Source organism: Lontra canadensis, unplaced genomic scaffold (genome assembly GCF_010015895.1).
Source record: "Lontra canadensis isolate GAN:19392208 unplaced genomic scaffold, GSC_riverotter_1.0 scaffold10, whole genome shotgun sequence".
Lineage (NCBI taxonomy): Eukaryota > Metazoa > Chordata > Mammalia > Carnivora > Mustelidae > Lontra > Lontra canadensis.
Window position 1 is genome coordinate 7,642,230 of NW_022631004.1, and position 17,471 is coordinate 7,659,700.

At 36.7% G+C, this 17,471-nt stretch overlaps 1 protein-coding gene across 1 annotated transcript in view; it reads left to right on the top strand.

The window, feature by feature from the left end:
• IQCM (IQ motif containing M) overlaps positions 1-14,503 on the top strand; it is a 405,622-nt gene extending 391,119 nt beyond the window's left edge. Inside the window, exon 13 of the mRNA XM_032855550.1 lies at positions 14,113-14,503. Coding sequence (XP_032711441.1) covers positions 14,113-14,222 — 110 coding nt within the window. The 3' untranslated portion in view covers positions 14,223-14,503. The remainder of the gene's footprint in view (positions 1-14,112) is intronic.
• The last annotated feature ends 2,968 nt before the right edge of the window (positions 14,504-17,471 follow it).

Genomic DNA, 17,471 nt, shown 5'->3' on the forward strand with positions numbered 1-17,471 from the left:
ACAATCATAGTAGAAGAAAAATGCCTTTCTAGAGGCATACATGAAGAAGGTAGAGTTGTAAGGTATAGGCAGCATTTCAGGAGCATAGACACATTAACAGCATGGGAATAGAAGAAGAGAAATAGGGAAAGATCATAACCATGGGGACACTTATTGAAGTTTGGATAAAAGAGAGACAAAAGATAGATTTTTTAGCAGTTGCCATATGTAGTTACATTTTGAGGATAGTGACCAAAAAGATTCATAGGATTGGTGTTCAGGAGCACTGATGAGTAGAGAAACAAAGAGAGAATAAGTTTTTAAGAATTCATTTATTTATTTGAGAGAGAGAAAGAAAGAGTGGGCACATACATGCGTGAGTGGGAGTGGGGTAGGAACAGAGGGGAAAGGAGCAGAACAAGCAGACTCTGCACTTAGTGCAGAGCCTGATGTGGGGCTCAATCCCAGTACATGGGATCATGACCCGAGCCAAAATCAAGAGTTGGAAACTCAACTGACTTAGCCACCCAGGCACCCCGAGAGAAAATATTTTTAAAGGGAGTTTCAGATGGATGTGCAAAAGTGTTGACTGTCAAAAAAGATGTCTAAAGATTACTTTAAAATAATTTTAAGAACCTACATTTGGGGCATTTTATTATGAGACTGAATAAAATGGAATTCTCCATCATTATCTTAGATTATGCCATATATCTCATGCCAGAACAGAATCATGCCAATGCCTGACTTATATTTGAGTTACACTGTGGGATCTATAACCCAGAATTTTAAATCCAACTTGTTGCTCAGCATTAAAATTACTTGGTACTTGAGCCAAGAATACCTTTCACCATTTTTATTTTTCTGATAAAAGGATAGCATAAAGGAGAGGGATATCAAGAAAACTGAATTTTTGCCAATTACAATTTTGTTTAGAATGCCCTGCTCAAGACAAGAATATTCCTGAAAGCAAATCTATTCAGCACCATATAAATTCCTAAATTTAGGAAATCTAAAGAAGTACTTTATTAAATTTCCGATGGGACATGAGTTTTAACCAAGTCTCAATGGAGACTTAGTTTCTAAAAGACTTAAAAATTCTTCTTTTCAAAAAAATATTTTTATGTTCAGGGGTCTTTGTTCAGGCTAACTATAATTAAAAAAAAAAAAACAAGAAATTCATGAGAAGTAACAAATGAAGAAAAAGACTGGTCATGGGTAGAACATGTTAAATCTCTGGGCATGGCCATCTTTGGAAGCAAAAATGCTAAGTGTGAATCTAGAAGGATTAGAATTGGGGTTTTTCAGTTCAGTTCCACACAATTCTTTCTGGGGTGGACTTACTGAGGAATAGTTGTTGGATTCTCAGGCTGAAAATAAGTTTCCATGGTTTGTCAGCAATAGTAGAATGAATCTTAGAGAATGAGGGACAGTTGGATCATGTTTGCATAGCAGATTTATATGGTAAGGATATATTGACTAATCTTCGTTTTCATTATAAAATTGGAAACCCATATGAGTTGTTGCTAGTGATACCAATACAATACAAGGGAATACAAGAAGTGGTTCCATCAACCCCTGGCATGATGGAGCTTGGAAAGCTGAATTCTCTTGGAGACAGAAATGCTACAGGTGTGCCTTAGCCCTTTGGAAGTGAAGACTTATACAATGAGGTTGTGGTTGATGGAGATAAGGGTGTTCTGTCCTCATCAGAGAATACTTAGAGCCCACCTTGGTCTTACACTGGAGATTAATTTTATTATTTGCTTCTAGTGCGGCAAAGTCAATGTTACAATTAGCTATTTCTCAGGCGAGGGACAAGTGCCTAGACTGCAGTGCATTTTGGTAGTAGGAAGTGGCCCCCCATTTGCTTCGATGTGACAGAGTGACATCTAGTGGTAAAATATAACTGTGAGCATATTTATTCTGTGAACATACCCAATTGAAGCCTTTTCACAGATACAGATCCTGTATGGAAAGGGATTTTATTGTCAGTAAATATGCTTACTCAGAACGTGTCATTGCCTATATTCAAGGTCTGGGAGAAGGAAATTTGAAGCACTCCATCAGATGAAGTCTTAAGATTTCCAATGTCATGCCCATATTAGAAGGGAGAGGTAGAGGGGCAGGAAGATTTGATTGTTTTGCTAGACCTCTTGAAACACCAGATAGGTTTATCTTATTTATCTAAGAAGACTGAACAAAATGAAGAATTTATATTCCTCAGTATTTAATTGGATGATGTATGTGGGTGGAAGAGGTAGCACTGTGTGTTGAAAACCAATTAGGAAGGGAGAAAGAATTATATTTTCCATGGTTTTCACATCAGAATTTAGGCACATCAGTGGTAAATACAGAATATGTCTATAGGAAAATCTTAGAGGAAACAATATGGTGGTCCATCGGAAAAGGGTTGCTATCTTGTCTGGAAGTGGCATTCACATAGCATGCACACTATTAAAAACAATGACAAAATAACCAGTAAATAAATAAATATATAAATATATAAATAGATAGTAGGGCAGATGGTGATAAACTAATCTCTATCTCAGTGAAGGAGGACAAAAAAGAGAAGGGGATACTAACAGATACAATTTAAGAAATTATGATACATTCAAATCTAAATCAAGTGTTTGTGTGTATTTTCTTATTAAATTCCTATACTATTTCTTTGAAGTAGGTACTGTTATCTCCATTTTACAGATAGAGAAATGCAAACTCATATTTCTTAAGATCACGAAGTGCTAAGTTAAAAGTGCCAGTATTTGAATTTTAGTCTTTCTGATCCCAAAGTTCATGCTCTTACTTCTGTACTAAAAATGTCACAAGAATTTTTATCACTTCTAGGTGAGATATTGACCATCCTGCTTTGAAAAGTTTGTCCATTACATGTCCTTATCTAAATCCTGTTAAGATCAATTGGATTTCATAAGTCAATCAGAGAAAGACAACTATCATATGATCTCCCTGATATGAGGGAGAGGAGATGCAACATGGGGGGTTAAGGGGGTAGGAGAAGACTAAATGAAGCAAGATGGGATTGGGAGGGAGATAAACCATAAGTGACTCGTAATCTCACAAAACAAACTGAGGGTTGCTGGGGGGAGGGGGGTTGGGAGAGGGGGGGTGGGGTTATGGACATTGGGTAGGGTATGTGCTATGGTGAGTGCTGTGAAGTGTGTAAACCTGGCAATTCACAGACCTGTACCCCTGGGGGAAAAAATATATGTTTATAAAAAATAAAATTAAAAAAAAATCAATTGGATTTCAATTAGAGTGCAATAGATTATAAGACACATGGCTTGAAACTTCTTTGCTCTTTTCCATTGTGCACAGATATTGGGAAACTTTAATTTTATTGTAATAGTTTCTTCTCAGAGGCAATTTGGCGATTTGAATCTTCGCTCTGCTGTTGTCCCAATGTAGACTAAAATGAATAATGAAACACTTTGAATATTTTCTCATCTATTATTATAGTAATACCATACCACTTTTGTTTTTTGTTTTTGTTTTTGTTTTGTTTTGTTTTGTTTTGCTGGCTGGTTGGAGTTTATTTTCTACTTGGTGCAAGGGCATGGTTACAGGATGTCAGAAAGGCTTGTGTGTGGCTTAGTTAGTAAAAAGTGGGGTTCTTCTAACTTCTTTTTTGGTGTTTTGCTGTTTTGATGTAAAAGAACTCACCTGCTTCTACTTGCTGCAGCCAGGACAGGAGGGGAGGGACTCTGAGGAGCCTTGCAGCCTCCTAAAGACTGGTGGCTGGTGGTGGCCACTCAGGATGGGGACACTCCTTTTGATAAGGAGATGGAAAACAAATGATGGTTAAGTTATGGAAAATATCTAGGGTAAAATGCATTTGCAAACATTTTTTTCTAGGTTTTAAAACATGTTTTCTAGATAGGACTCTTCCTTATGCTAATCTCATGTTATTTAGAATATTAAGCTCTTGCCTTGATTTCCTACCATGACTCCTGTGGAAAAAATGTTCTACCCTGGTTCAGAGAAATTTGTTATTTGTGTCTTTTACAAGATTGTATAGTCTTTGGCTTTTATTACTTTGTCTTTTTCTATCACCTCAAGAAAATATGACCAAGAATTTCCAATTGAAAACTCTAAAATTGCTTTTATATTTTCATCTCTCATGTCTTTGCTTCAAAGCTATATCATGTCGCCACTGGGCAGAGGATGAGATCCAGGTAATGGAAACAGTCCTGGCCACTATTGTATGAACCTGGCTGAAGGGCTCTTACTGAGAGTGGATTTCTTATAATTGGGCCTGAAAGATCCAAAGAATGTTTCTGAAGGTGGGAGTGCTTGGCATACTTTGTCTTAGTAGTTATCAGCACTTGGAGAAAAGGAAGTTGTCCCAGTCATCTCTTAAAGGATAATACACTAAGTCCAAACACATTCTGTTCCAACTATAAGGATGACACCATATTAAGAATTCAGAATTCTATTCCCATAGTTGATTACATAAATACTTTTAGGGAAAAAATTGTATGATATTATCAATAGATACTAAAAGAAACAATTGAGAAAATTTAACAACCAGTCTAAATCAACCAATTAGTCAATTAACCAAACTTCAAGGAAATCTGGGAACTACATATTCAAGCTAGGAGCAGGAAAGATATTCAATAAAAAATATAAAGCAGAAGAAAAATAAGTTTGTTTCTTTTTTTTTAATTTCAAAAATTTCTATGAAAAAATACCATAAACAAATCTATTTAAACTACTGATTTGGAGTGGGATTGCATTTTAGAAGAGGTTTATTATGATGAGCTATTTAAAATCGAGCATAATAGGATAATCTTGGGTGCTTGGGTGGTTCTGTAGATTGAGCAGCTGACTCTTGGTTTTGACCGGGGTGGTGATCGCATGGATCATGGGATTGAGCCCCCAGGTCGGGCTCTGTGCTCAGTGTGGAGTCTGCTTCAAGAGTCTCTCCATCTGCCCCTCCCCCAACATGTATGGAGATGCCTGTGCATACACTCTTTCTCTCAAATTAGTAAGTAAATCATAAAAAGAAGATAATCTAAGAGCAAAATAGACAAATGATGTAGAGAAACCATTCATGAAAAATCCAACAGCCATCGAATATATGCAAAGTTGCTCAAAGTCACTACAAAATGAAGAGACTCAGTGGATTAGCAGCTTTTAGACTGGCCACAGTTAAAGTGCAATAAAAGAATAACTGCTGATGCTGGCTAGGTTGTGAGCAAAGAAGTAATGTCACACGTTGCTGGTAGAAATGAATTTCGTAACATTTTAGAAAGCATGTGGGCAATAGCAATTAAAATTAAAAATATTTAGGGTGCCTGAGTGGCTCAGTTGGTTAAGCAACTGCCTTCAGCTCAGGTCATGATCCTGGAGTCCTGGGATTGAGTCCCACATCAGGTTCCCTGCTCAGCAGGGAGTCTGCTTCTCCCTCTGACCCTCTCCCCTTTCATGCTCTCTCTCCTTCAAGTAAATAAAATCTTTTAAAAAAATTAAAAATATTTATACTTTTGAGTGCATTATATCTTGGTGAATCTATCACATGGAAATGAAAGCACTGCTAAGTAAATAAACATGCTTATTTTAAGCATTTTTTATTAGGGAAAACTGAGGATCAAAGTAAACACTAATCCATAAAGTAATGTTTTGGTACGTTTTTACTACAGAATACTATGCACAACTTAAAATAATAAATTAGAGCTATACTAGTTAGGTTGGAGAGATTTCCATGAATTTTTCTTGAGTGAAGAAAGCAAAATATGCATAATATGATGTCATTTTTGTAAAACAAAAATAAGCATTATCAAAATTACTGAATGCTAGTTAATTTACAAGACCTCTCTTAGAAGATTAATACAGTGACACAAAGAACTGAATTACTGATATTTTGAAGATACAGGACAAACACATAAAAAGGCAGGCAACAGGGGTGCCTGGGTGGTGCAGTTGGTTAAGCATCCAACTCCGGGTTTTTGCCCAGGTCACAATCTCATAATCATGAGATCAAGCCCTGTATCCAGCTCTTGCGGTCAGTGCAAAGTCTGGTTAGGATTCTGTTCGCCTCTGCCTACTAAATAAATAAGTAAATAAATCTTTTTATAAAAGACAAACAATAGGGTGCCTGGGTGGGTCAGTGGGTTAGGCCTCTGCCTTCAGCTCAGGTCATGATCTCAGGGTCCTGGGATCAAGCCCCGCATCGGGCTCTCTGCTCAGTGGGGAGCCTGCTTCCCCCTCTCTGCCTGCCTCTCTACCTACTTGTGATCTCTCTCTTTCTATCTCTCTCTGTCAAATAAATAAATAAAATCTTTAAAAAAAAGACAAACAATAATAAAATGTAACATAGACCTGCTTTAAAAATGAGTGATTTAAATAATGCTACGGTTTCCAGTGAATTATAAAAGGTTCTGCAATTCATATGTAGATCAAAAATTACCTATAGCCCAATAAGACATGTTAGTATTATGAGTCGTAATATCTTATAATAATAGTGATAACATCTGGTATTGGTAGAAAGATAAACAGAGGTAATATAAGTAAAGCACTCAAAACAGTGTCTGGAAAAGAATAATTGTACATTAAATGGAAGCTGTTATTCTCATTGTCATTATTATTGTTTTTCAAATGCTGAGGCTATATGTTTTTGAAAGAATATCACAGAGGTGAACTGCCCTTCTCATCACATCATATTAGTAGGAACATCATGGGACCAATATGACTTTTTAACCTGGTGATGTAAACCTTGATCAACTGGCCAAGGTAGTGTTTGCCAGGTTTCTTCAGTCACTATTAGTTACATACACTCCACTCCACTCACTTTCTGCAATCTATTTTCTGAAATCCCAGCTCACAGTCAAGGAGGGGTGGGTGGGGAATGAAACATTTCCTCTGGAAAGTGGGGATATCTACATAACTTATGAAGAATTGTTATGTAACAAAGACTTTTTCTCCCCCATCTATTTATTCAATCATTTATTTACATGTACTCATGTATATTTCTTTTATACTTTGAGTTATAGTCTAATAAACATTTGTTGTTATTGTTGTTGTTGTTGTTCAAATTGTTCCAGTTTTAGACATTAAGTGGTTTTTCATGTTGGTTCCTGCGTCCCTTTGAAATACCCCCGGTATTTTTGTTTTCTCAGCACTTCCTTACTTTCTGGCATTAAAAGATTCTACAGACTCATTTTGTATTGTTCCTGCCCTGGCCCTGGCCCTGGAAATAGCCATTCTCCAAGAACTCTTGGTTCCTTTATTTTGGTGTGTGGGGGGTGGGTGGTCGAGAGAGAACAGGGAGGGACAGAGGGAGAGGAAGAGAATCTTAAGCAGTTTCCACACCGAGCTCGGAGCCCGACACAGGGCTCCATCTCACCATAGTGAGATCATCACCTGAGCTGAAATCAAGAGTCGGATGCTTAACCGACTGAGTCACCTAGGCACCTCAACTCTTGGTTCCTTTTATTGGAGAATAATCTTAGAAACCAAAATCTGGGCACTGGATATGTTCATTGTTGCTACGGTTTCCAGGATCGCTCAGTAGACAGTTCTAGGAAACAGGATATGAATACTAAGACAAGTTTGTAAACATAGTTATAATATTACTGTATGTATCCATCTACATCTATCCATTTGCATTTTGTCATTATCCTTCAGTTTCCAGTCAAAACATTGTTTTCTCAAGTTACTTAGGTCAGCTCCTTTTCCCTCTCCCCCTTCAGTGAGTTGATACCCATTTTGATGAAACTCATATTTTCTGATTGCACAGTTAAGTAGAATTTCATACTCAAGTCTTCCACATAGAAAAGATTTCCCTGTTAGTAATCAGACTGATTTCATCTTAGTATTCTATAAGCTACATCTCTAACTTTCATGTTTTTATGTTGCTCTTATTGCTTATATATACCATCGAATTGTGTCCTTGATTCTTACTTATTCTGTGCCATACCCCCACTTATAGCAGGGCTGCTCTCTATTTCCTTTCATCTTGTGAGAGACATCCTCGGTGTGACCTCTTCTCTTTGCTGGCCTTCTGAAGTCTAACTCATGCCATCTGGACCTTGGGAATCATTCAGTGGTACCTGGCCTCAGTCTCTGCCATAACTCCAGGAGAGAAGTACTTATACTTGGTTCCCTGTCCCTGTCCTGACCTCTACCTCCTTCAGCCAGCCAGTCTTCTCAAAAGTCCCATGCCCATGTGGGAATCTCAGCAATCTCAGTAGCTCTTCTCATACCACATTGGGCTGCAGTTCTGTAAGGCTGCTCTACCATTGTCTAAACCCTCCCCAGAGCTCCTGTTGACAGCGCCATATTGGCCACTTGATTTTTTTTTAAAGGATTGCAGCCCCTTCAACAAAACTCCTTTACTCTAAATCTTTCCACAAACTGTATGTGCTTTTGGTCTTTGAGATTTCCCTTTTTGCTTTTCCCCAGGGCAAGGTGCAAGGGGTTAGGGTGTCTGAGCCTTTCACACAAGAGCATCAATTTTTGTTGTTTCCACCTATTTGTTAGTGCGATTCCTGTTCTCTGTAAGTTGGAAAAGGCTCCACGTGCTAAGTTCTTCACATTCTGGTGTCTTGGATCTCCCCAAAGCTATATATTTTGAGCAAAGGCTTCTAAGTGGAAGCCTTGCTTTTGAAAGTATTGCTTTTGCTTTTTGCTTTAAAACCTCCTCCTTGAAATGTCATTGTCCTCTTTGTTCTAGGATGTTTCTGCTATTGGGCAGTGCATGTGTAGAATGTTGCAAAATTGCTCACCTTGTTTTAAATAGACATGCTTAGTAAATAGCTATATGTTTTCAATCCTTAGAGATTACAAAGAGGAAGCAGACTGTTCAAAAACTCAAGAATGGAATGTTTAGTAGCTATTTATAATTTTTTCCTTGTTTCAAAATTGACACGTGTCAGAAACGAGGTGATTTATTTTCAGTCACCCTCAAGGAAGCCATCACTATTGCCTGTAGTGGCAGAGCCAGGAGCTAGGAGTGGTGAAGAGTCGGAAGCAAACCTTTACTATTTCAAAGTAAAACCAGCTATGTATAGGCACACATATGTATATGTAGGTACCATCTACAAAATACTATATACAAAAGTATTAGCACACAGAATTATCTACCTATTCTTATGCAACCTCTAGTTTCTTTGAAGACGTTCCCCATAACTGTGGTTATTTTGAGGATATCTCACATTTGCTCATAAATATGCCATCCTAGGTGGAATGCAACACAGCATTCCCTCTTCTGTGGTCAGTCTGCAGTGCCAGAGCCTGCTGAAGGTGTCCTGCTGCTGCCCTTGCTATCAGCACCTACATAGACCATGCTGCAGTGATTCCAACAGGCTGAAGGAGAAAGCTTCTCTCCTGAACTTTGTACCACTGTTCTTTCCCTCTCAGTACTAGTGAGTGCATTATGCTCACAGCACCCCAGGACATGGTGTAAGAAAACCAATTTTTCAGCTCTGCCATTTTCTCACTAGAGCCTTTCTCACAAAAGTTATTGAGAATCTCCCCATGCAGTGGGGGTGGGAGCAGGAGAGGGACCAGGAGAGCGGAGAGTCAAAGCAAAATCATCTTAGCAAGAGGCAATTCAGATTATGTAAATACACCCATCCCAGGCAGTTGCCACTGTCTTATTCCATCAAGATGAAAACACCCAGCTAACTCTCTTATTAAGAGTTTTCCCCAAGAGGATTTCTTGGTCTTTCTTTGCAAAGCTGACCATAGAGGATTTGTTTTGCCATTCTTCTGGACATACTCCTGTTTGAAATCCTAAGGTTCACAAAATATAGTTTCACACTTGGACCCCTGCTGTATACTAGCATAAAGTGTAACTACTTAAATATGTCCTTAATCATTTGTCGTCTAGGATGATATTTTTGCTATATATTGACTACAATAATCTTTTGGCGGACAGGACCATGATACCAACTTATGTAGTTCCTTTTTTTATTTGTTTGTTTGTTTTTCCTAACTAAATCTCTTTGAGTAACATAATGATTGCAGGGTGGTTTTGTTTGTTTATTGGTTTTGGTTTGTTTGTGGCTTAGGAAATGGAGACTCAGAAAAGTCTTAGCTGGTGCCCTCTACATCACCTCCTAGGACTTTGCGTGACCCTGTGCAAATTGGGCTCCATGGCTACTCAGTGACCTAAATGTATAGTTTACTTTTTACACAATCCGCATTCATTTCTTTCCAAGTTGGTTTACAAAGATTCATTTTGAAGCATTCACAAAAAGTAGCCAATAGTGTAGAATAATACATAACCTTGAAGAGGTCAGAGAGGCTGTATGAGAAATAATGGAATAGACTTGTGAGCGTGAGAGTCTGGAGGTGGTTAAACAACAACAACAAAAAAAGAGGACAAAACATATTTTGAATATTTGAGAAAATTTTTAATATTCTTTTCTGAAAAATGCAGCCTATGAAATGCATATTTTTAGCATATTAGCTTTTTAATTTGAATACTTTTTCAATTTATAATCATTTCTTTAAATTATTGAAGTATAAACAAATATATCTAACTTCTGATTATTTATTCATTAGCCATAGTAAAAATGACTTTCTACCATATATTCCAATCTAGAAACTTGAAAAATCTCTAAAATTGTTATATTTACATAGGTAGTATCTACTATTGAGAATATGGGTAAAAACTAAAGCTAAGTTATAATTCCACTTGCTATTAATATTCTGCTATTTAATATTATGGGTGTTTTCCTTTGCATATAATTTTTTTAAAAAACCTGGGATCATATTGTAGATGCTGCTTTGTAATCTGCTTTTCCTTTTAAAACAACATTGTAACATATAGGTATTTAATAAATATGTTTTTGTGACATATTTTAAAAGCCTTGGACGAAGTTTCTTTCTTCCATAGAGGTTTTTATTTGTTCTTGGAGCCCAACAAACTCTAAATTTATTGAAATATTTTTGGACACATGGGTGATATGAACTGGAACATCAAACCAGAGCCAGGTTTGGGGTTCTGCTCTATTTACCCAGTCTCATAGAGATAAGAAAGTTTCCTTGCTGTTTTTCTTTGAAGTGTTCTTTTCTTTTTCCTTCCCTTCAGCTCCCCAACATTATCCTCCCCTCCCCTCACTTTCCCTTCCCTTCCCTTCTCTTCCTCTCCTTTCTTTCCCTTCCCCATTCTCCTTCTGCCTAGCCCTCCACTTTCTTTCACTACCCTGCTCTGCTTTGTCTTCCCCTTTCCTCCTCTCTCCTTCACTTCCTTTTCTTTCCATACCCTGTTCTGCCCTCCCCACTCCACCCCTCCCCTCCCCTCCCCTCCCCTCCCCTCCCCTCCTTCCTTTCCCTTCCATTCTCTTCCCTTCCCTCCTCTCTCTCTCTCTCTCTCTCTCTCTCTCTCTCGTAACCTCATCCTGCCTACTCTGATACCATATCCTTCTGTGGCCCAAACCCTCCATTGTGGTATCCTGCTGAACTCTTCATTTTAGGTGGACCCTGTGCTCTATCTCATGTCCCCATTTCCCTTACAAGGCTGAATGAAGTTTAGGTATCTGGGGTTCTGGAGAAAACCTCAGACCAAAAGAACCAAACCAAAACAGAACAAAACTGGTTTTTGGCTCTTAAATATTCACTAAGTTTACTGATTTTACTTTGTTTTGGCCTCTGCATTTTCTTCCTTCTCTGCCAGCTTAGCAATGCAGCTAAAATATATATAATAATTCATTCAAGATTTGACTTTTTTAATCAAAAAGATTGTTCTCTGCCATATGACAAAAATGAAGGTTAAGAATACTTACTTTGAAAGATTAAAAATATATCACATATATTTTTATTCTTTCTAAAATTAAATGATTCTTTATTTAACTGAAATATTTGTGAAATAATGGATTATATAATTTAGGATTCTGCTCCCAATCCCACTTCTGATCACCAAGAATCTAGTCATCAGTGTGTGAGGTTTTCTTTCCCCCACATCAACAAGTAATTCTTGGATACCTGCTGGATGTCCTATTAGTTAATTCAATTCTCACAACATCTATCTGGACAGAGCATCATATCCCACAGTTAAGGGGTCAATCCCAAGAGCCTGCCCCATACTTCAGATGCACATTGCAAGTAGTAGGCTCCCAGACCCACAATTTATGTTCAATTTGGCTAGAAGTTGGAGTTTCCCACAACTCTTTCCTTAGGTTTGATTAATGTACTAGAACAGCTCACAGGACTCAGTGGGACACTTATGTTTACTAGTTTATTAAAGGATTGATAAGGAGCACAGCTGAACAGCCAGATGAAGAGATACATGGGACAAGGTCTGGGAGGATTCTGAGTGTAGGAGCTTCTGTCCCTGTGGAGTTGGAGTATAGTCACTCTGTGGTATAGATGTGCTCATTAGCCTAGAATCTTTCAGAATGCCCTACTATTGGGATTTTTATGGAGGCTTCCTGAAGTAAGCATGATCCATCATTAACTACATTTTCAGCTCCTCTTCCTTCCTTCTCTCAGAGGGGGGTACTGAAAGTTCCAAGTGTCTAATCATGGCTTATTCTTTCCGATGACTTCCTCTCTTCCAGGAGTTCATCTAGAGTCACCTCATGAGAACAAAAGATACTTCTAGTGCTCTTATCACTTGAGAACTTAGAAGGGTTTCAGGGGTTTTGTGTCAGAGAGGGGGTCAAAGACCAAATATTAGACCAAGAGATGCTCCTGGTGCTCTTATCACTTAGAAAATTAAGAAGTTCTGTGCCAAAAATCAGGGAGATATATATATATTTCTATTATCTCCACAATTATTAGTGAAATACCTTTATAAAGCCTGTATAATATCATTATATAAATAATAATAATAATACAGCAACTATAAATTAAATACTTATGAAGTGTCAGACATATCTTTTTTTAAACTAACAGACTTTATTTTTTTGAGGAGTTAAGTTTTCAGAAATAATGGTGGAAAGTAGAGCATGTTCTCATATCCCCTCTCACTTACAACCCCCTTCCCCCATTCCCTATTATTAACACCCTGCGTTAGTATGGTATATTGTTATAATTGTTGAGTCATTATTAATACATTATGATTACACACATATCTTTTTTGCATCCTTTCAACAACCAGAAAAGATAGATATTATCCCCATTTCAAAAATAAGGAAACTAAGGTTGAATATTAAATCTGAATTGACTGACAAATGTATAAGAACAAGAGCTTGGGCCATTATATTCACTTTTTTCTATTTTACCTACTTTGAGAAATCCTATGTTTTAAATATCTTCTGTCTGATGAAATGTATGGTTGGTATTGTATATAGTTTTTAAAAAGATCACAATAAGAAATCATTTTTTACTAAGATCTGATCTTTAGAACTAACATGCTTATCTTGTATGAGTACTAGATTAGAACACCAGTTGGTAGTTGTCAATGATCACAGTTGCAATGATAATTACTAATTACTTTATAAATACTATGAATGTAGTATAATTTAGTTTTGTTATTATAAGCCTTGCTATATGTCTAATGGCGATATAGGCAAACATAAAAACAGCAACAATGCCCTGATTCTTCTTTTACAACACATCAAGTCATTAAATTCCTTTAAGTAATGTGCATGGTTCTTTTCATAACTTAAACTATTTTTTAATATGTTTTTGTTTCATAACAACAATAGGTCTTAAAAGGTAAAAGTACACTACCCTATCTGTAAATTAGTGCTGTGCATAATGGTGGACACAGTAAATCTATGGCTTTTATTTCTCATTTGGAAAGTCATTTTATACCTAAAGATGAATCTAGTATAAGCAATCTATATGAATAGTGGTGGTTTATATTGATTTGAATATCAGTATCAGAGCTGAGTCTATTGTATTGCAAAAAAAGAAATCAATACTGTTGCTCTTATGGTCAAACATACGTTGCATCTAATTTATTTCAAGCGTGCTGTATATTGATGGAATCCAGGTTCTGCCATCCTTTCTCTCAGCTGTTTGGTCTCACAGTAACTCTTGCTGAGTCTCTTGGCATGATATATAATGTAGTGTGATACACCTGAAAGAAATGTGTCCAAGTTAAATCCTTTGAATGTTCTAGCACAACTATAATTTATTTCCTGTGATTTTTATGGTTTCAAAAGCATGACGTTGTTATATTAATTAAAAATTTACTAATGTAATTATATATTTCTCTTACAGTGAATGGACATCCAATACTCAAAAGAGCTAACATCCGAATTGTTGGAAAGTTAGTATCCAGATCTATAAGAGAAAGGAAAATGAGACATTTATCGCGAGAAGTAGAATAATGTTTCAGTACAATTTTATTATCTTAAGAGTTGAGCCTTTCTACCCAAAGAGATTATGTTAACATCGGCCATGGATTAATTATGTATCACCAGGAAAAAAATGACAAGCATCTCTGGACATCAAAGAAAAGATTTCAACAAGTCAGTTCATAATTTCTAAATATCTTTGGATGAACCATTCTTTGGATCTTCTTCATAAAAAGCTACTGTTTTATCATACTGAAATTGAAACCACCTAGCATCAACTATTCCTTTCATTGGACTTTAATTTCTTGTGTTCCATTACCAATAAATGCCATGAAGAAACTTCAAGACTTTTATTTCTAAAAATGCACTTAACGTTTTTGAAAAAGTTTTCTAAAAATGTGTTTTAACTGCTATGATTTTATTAGCGTAGTCATATATTATTTTTCCCTATTTTCATTCCTCACTCTAGTGAAAAACTGGAAGTCAGTCTACAGTGTTCCTGAATTACCTGCCTTAGTTCAGAAAGGATTTGAAACACAGTGGCTAACACTAGTTCCTTAAGAATCTTGAGTTTAATTTTTTTGTTAACAAATAATGTATTATTTGTTTCAGAGGTACAGGTCTGTGGATCATCAATCTTAAGCAATTCACAGCACTCACCATAGCACATACCTTCCCCAGTGTCCATCACCCAGCCACCCCATCTCTTGAGTTTAATTTTATCTGTCCATCAATCCCTCTCTCCCCCATCCCCTACTTCTAGGAATGGGGTTGGAGAACCAAGTGAAGGATAGTTGAAGGAACAGACCCTGTACCTAACATGGAGACTAGATATGAATAGAGGCAGGAACTATGTGTGTTTCATTTTTTCAGTTCTTACCTCTGCTCTATTACTTCTATAATCGACTCTGGTTTAAGACTAAAATCTCTCTTAGGCTACCTCATGCAATGGAGTTTACTGTAGAATCCATATGAAAGTTATTAGAATAAAATCTTTAGAAAAGCCAGTTACAAGAATCACATTAAGTCATGGTCTCACCAAAACCAGAACCAAGCTCGATTAAAAAACATGCTGATCCTCTAGCCAGAAAATGTTTGCAGTAAAACATTTGAAGGGGGGGTGGTGGTGGAAAGCGATGACAAGCTAAAATGTAGACATTAGTGTATTTATGAAATTAAATTATCCATATTTTCTTTTGCTAATTCAGAGGGTTTCATTTGAAAGAAAAATCTTTTCTTCCTTTCAAAACTTTCAATATTGAAAACTGGAAAGTGCACAGTAAAAAAAAAAATAAAGGAAAAAAAATTACATGAGTTGAGTTCCAGTATGAAACCAGATTATCAGCCTGCTCCTTTTTTTTTTTTTTAAGATTTTATTTATTTGACAGATCAGAAGTAAGCAGAGAGGCAGGCAGAAAGGGAGGAGGAGGCAGGCTCCTTGCTGAGCAGAGAGTCCAATGTGGGGCTCGATCCCAGGATCCTGGGATCATGACCTGAGCTGAAGGCAGAGGCTTTAAGCCACTGAGCCCCAGCCTGTTCCTTTTTATAACATTATTGGGATAAAACTTTGGCTAGATTTCTGCTACCACTATGCAAAAAAAAAAAAAAAAAAAAAAAATTGGGAGGAAAAGTATGGAATTATAATGAAAAGTAACTGCAAAATAAAATACAGGAATTCCTAATGAGTGTTGCATAATGAGTTTCATTAATTCAAATGGCAAATATATTTATAAGAGAAAGCAATGAATATAAAAATACCAACATTACATTATAAAAGTAATATATAAAAATTAAGTTATGATTATGACAATTAGGGTCAGGAAATAGTTTATTTTTCCTTTAACAGTGTGATGATTGTTCTTGTCTCCTATTTCCAACATATGACTATTGTTCTTGATTTTCAGCAAACTGAGGGCTACTGAACGTCTTTTTGAGGTGTGATCCTGCATTAAAGTTCAGTGACAATAAGTGACTCTAGGGCTGCAGAAGACAGGGTAAGGTCAGGGAAAAGAAGCCTTCACTTCTCAATAGTCAGTTTCTATATAAAAATTGGCACTTGGTGCTCATCAAAGAACAAGAAATATTGGATATGCTCTAAATGTCCATTGTGTTTTTGAGCCAACTACCTGATGGAAGTCATCACTTATATGTAAATGAACTGTCAGTGGCTTGCCACTGTTGGCAGTCACTGGACTGTGAAGGGTATGTCTTAATAAGAACCAAAGCTCTTCACAGACTTTGATTTACTGGAAATAAAATAGAAAAGTCCTCTGAGACTACAAAGGACACTTGTTTCAGATAAAACGTCTAGACAGTAGCAATATATTTAGGGCTTTTATTATAGCAAAACTGAAAATTAGGATGGAATGGTGAGAAAGTCCCTGTGACCCAGCTGAGTTCTAAAACACTGCTTCTGACTAGAGTAATACAATCTTTAAAATAGCTAAACCAAATTAAATAAAAGTGCATTAAGAAAAAAAATCCAGAAACAGGGAAAATTCAAGATTCAGTTTTGTTGCCTCTTTTAAGTCATCTCTGTCTTATGTTTTACGCTTTCTTAGGAGTCTACATTTTTCTTAATAAATCCAGCTATTAAAATAATCATGCTACTATGATCCCACAACATGGACTACCTCTCAGAAAAGCCAGATTTCAGGGGATTCTTCTTTGTCTATCCATTCCTTTCCCCAACTTTCATTCCAAAACACACAACTGCAATACTTGAATTCTCTGTAATTATGAATATTCTTATTAATGCTGTTAATAAGAATCATATATTAAATTTGAAAAATGCTTTGGTATTTTCAGTGTACTTTTGCATAAATATGAATGATGGAAACTCTATCAGTGTGAAAAAACAATTAAAGAAGACAATGCAGGTGACACAAACTTTAACACTTCAGGAAGTGAATCAGCTCCAGAGAACTACAAAATGGGGTGGAAGGCGAGAGGCTTTTCCAGGATAAAGAATAAAGAACAAAGAAGAGAAAAACAGGAGATATTAGCTGGGGCTACATTGTCAACCTTGTTGGGGTTGGAAAGGAATAAGGAAATAAGTATGAGCCCAGACTTGGCTTGGCATTTGGGGATTGGCTGACTGCATACACTGTTTCTCTGGTCTGGTGGAGCATTTACAGGGACACAAAAGCTATTTAAGTTCCAGGTTGCTTACTTGGCGGTCCAGGCAAGAGCAGCTCCATCTTGGGCCTAGAAATTTCTTTTGACAGTAGGAAGACCAAACTTTTATATTAACTACTTTCTTCCAAAGCACACTATGTTAAA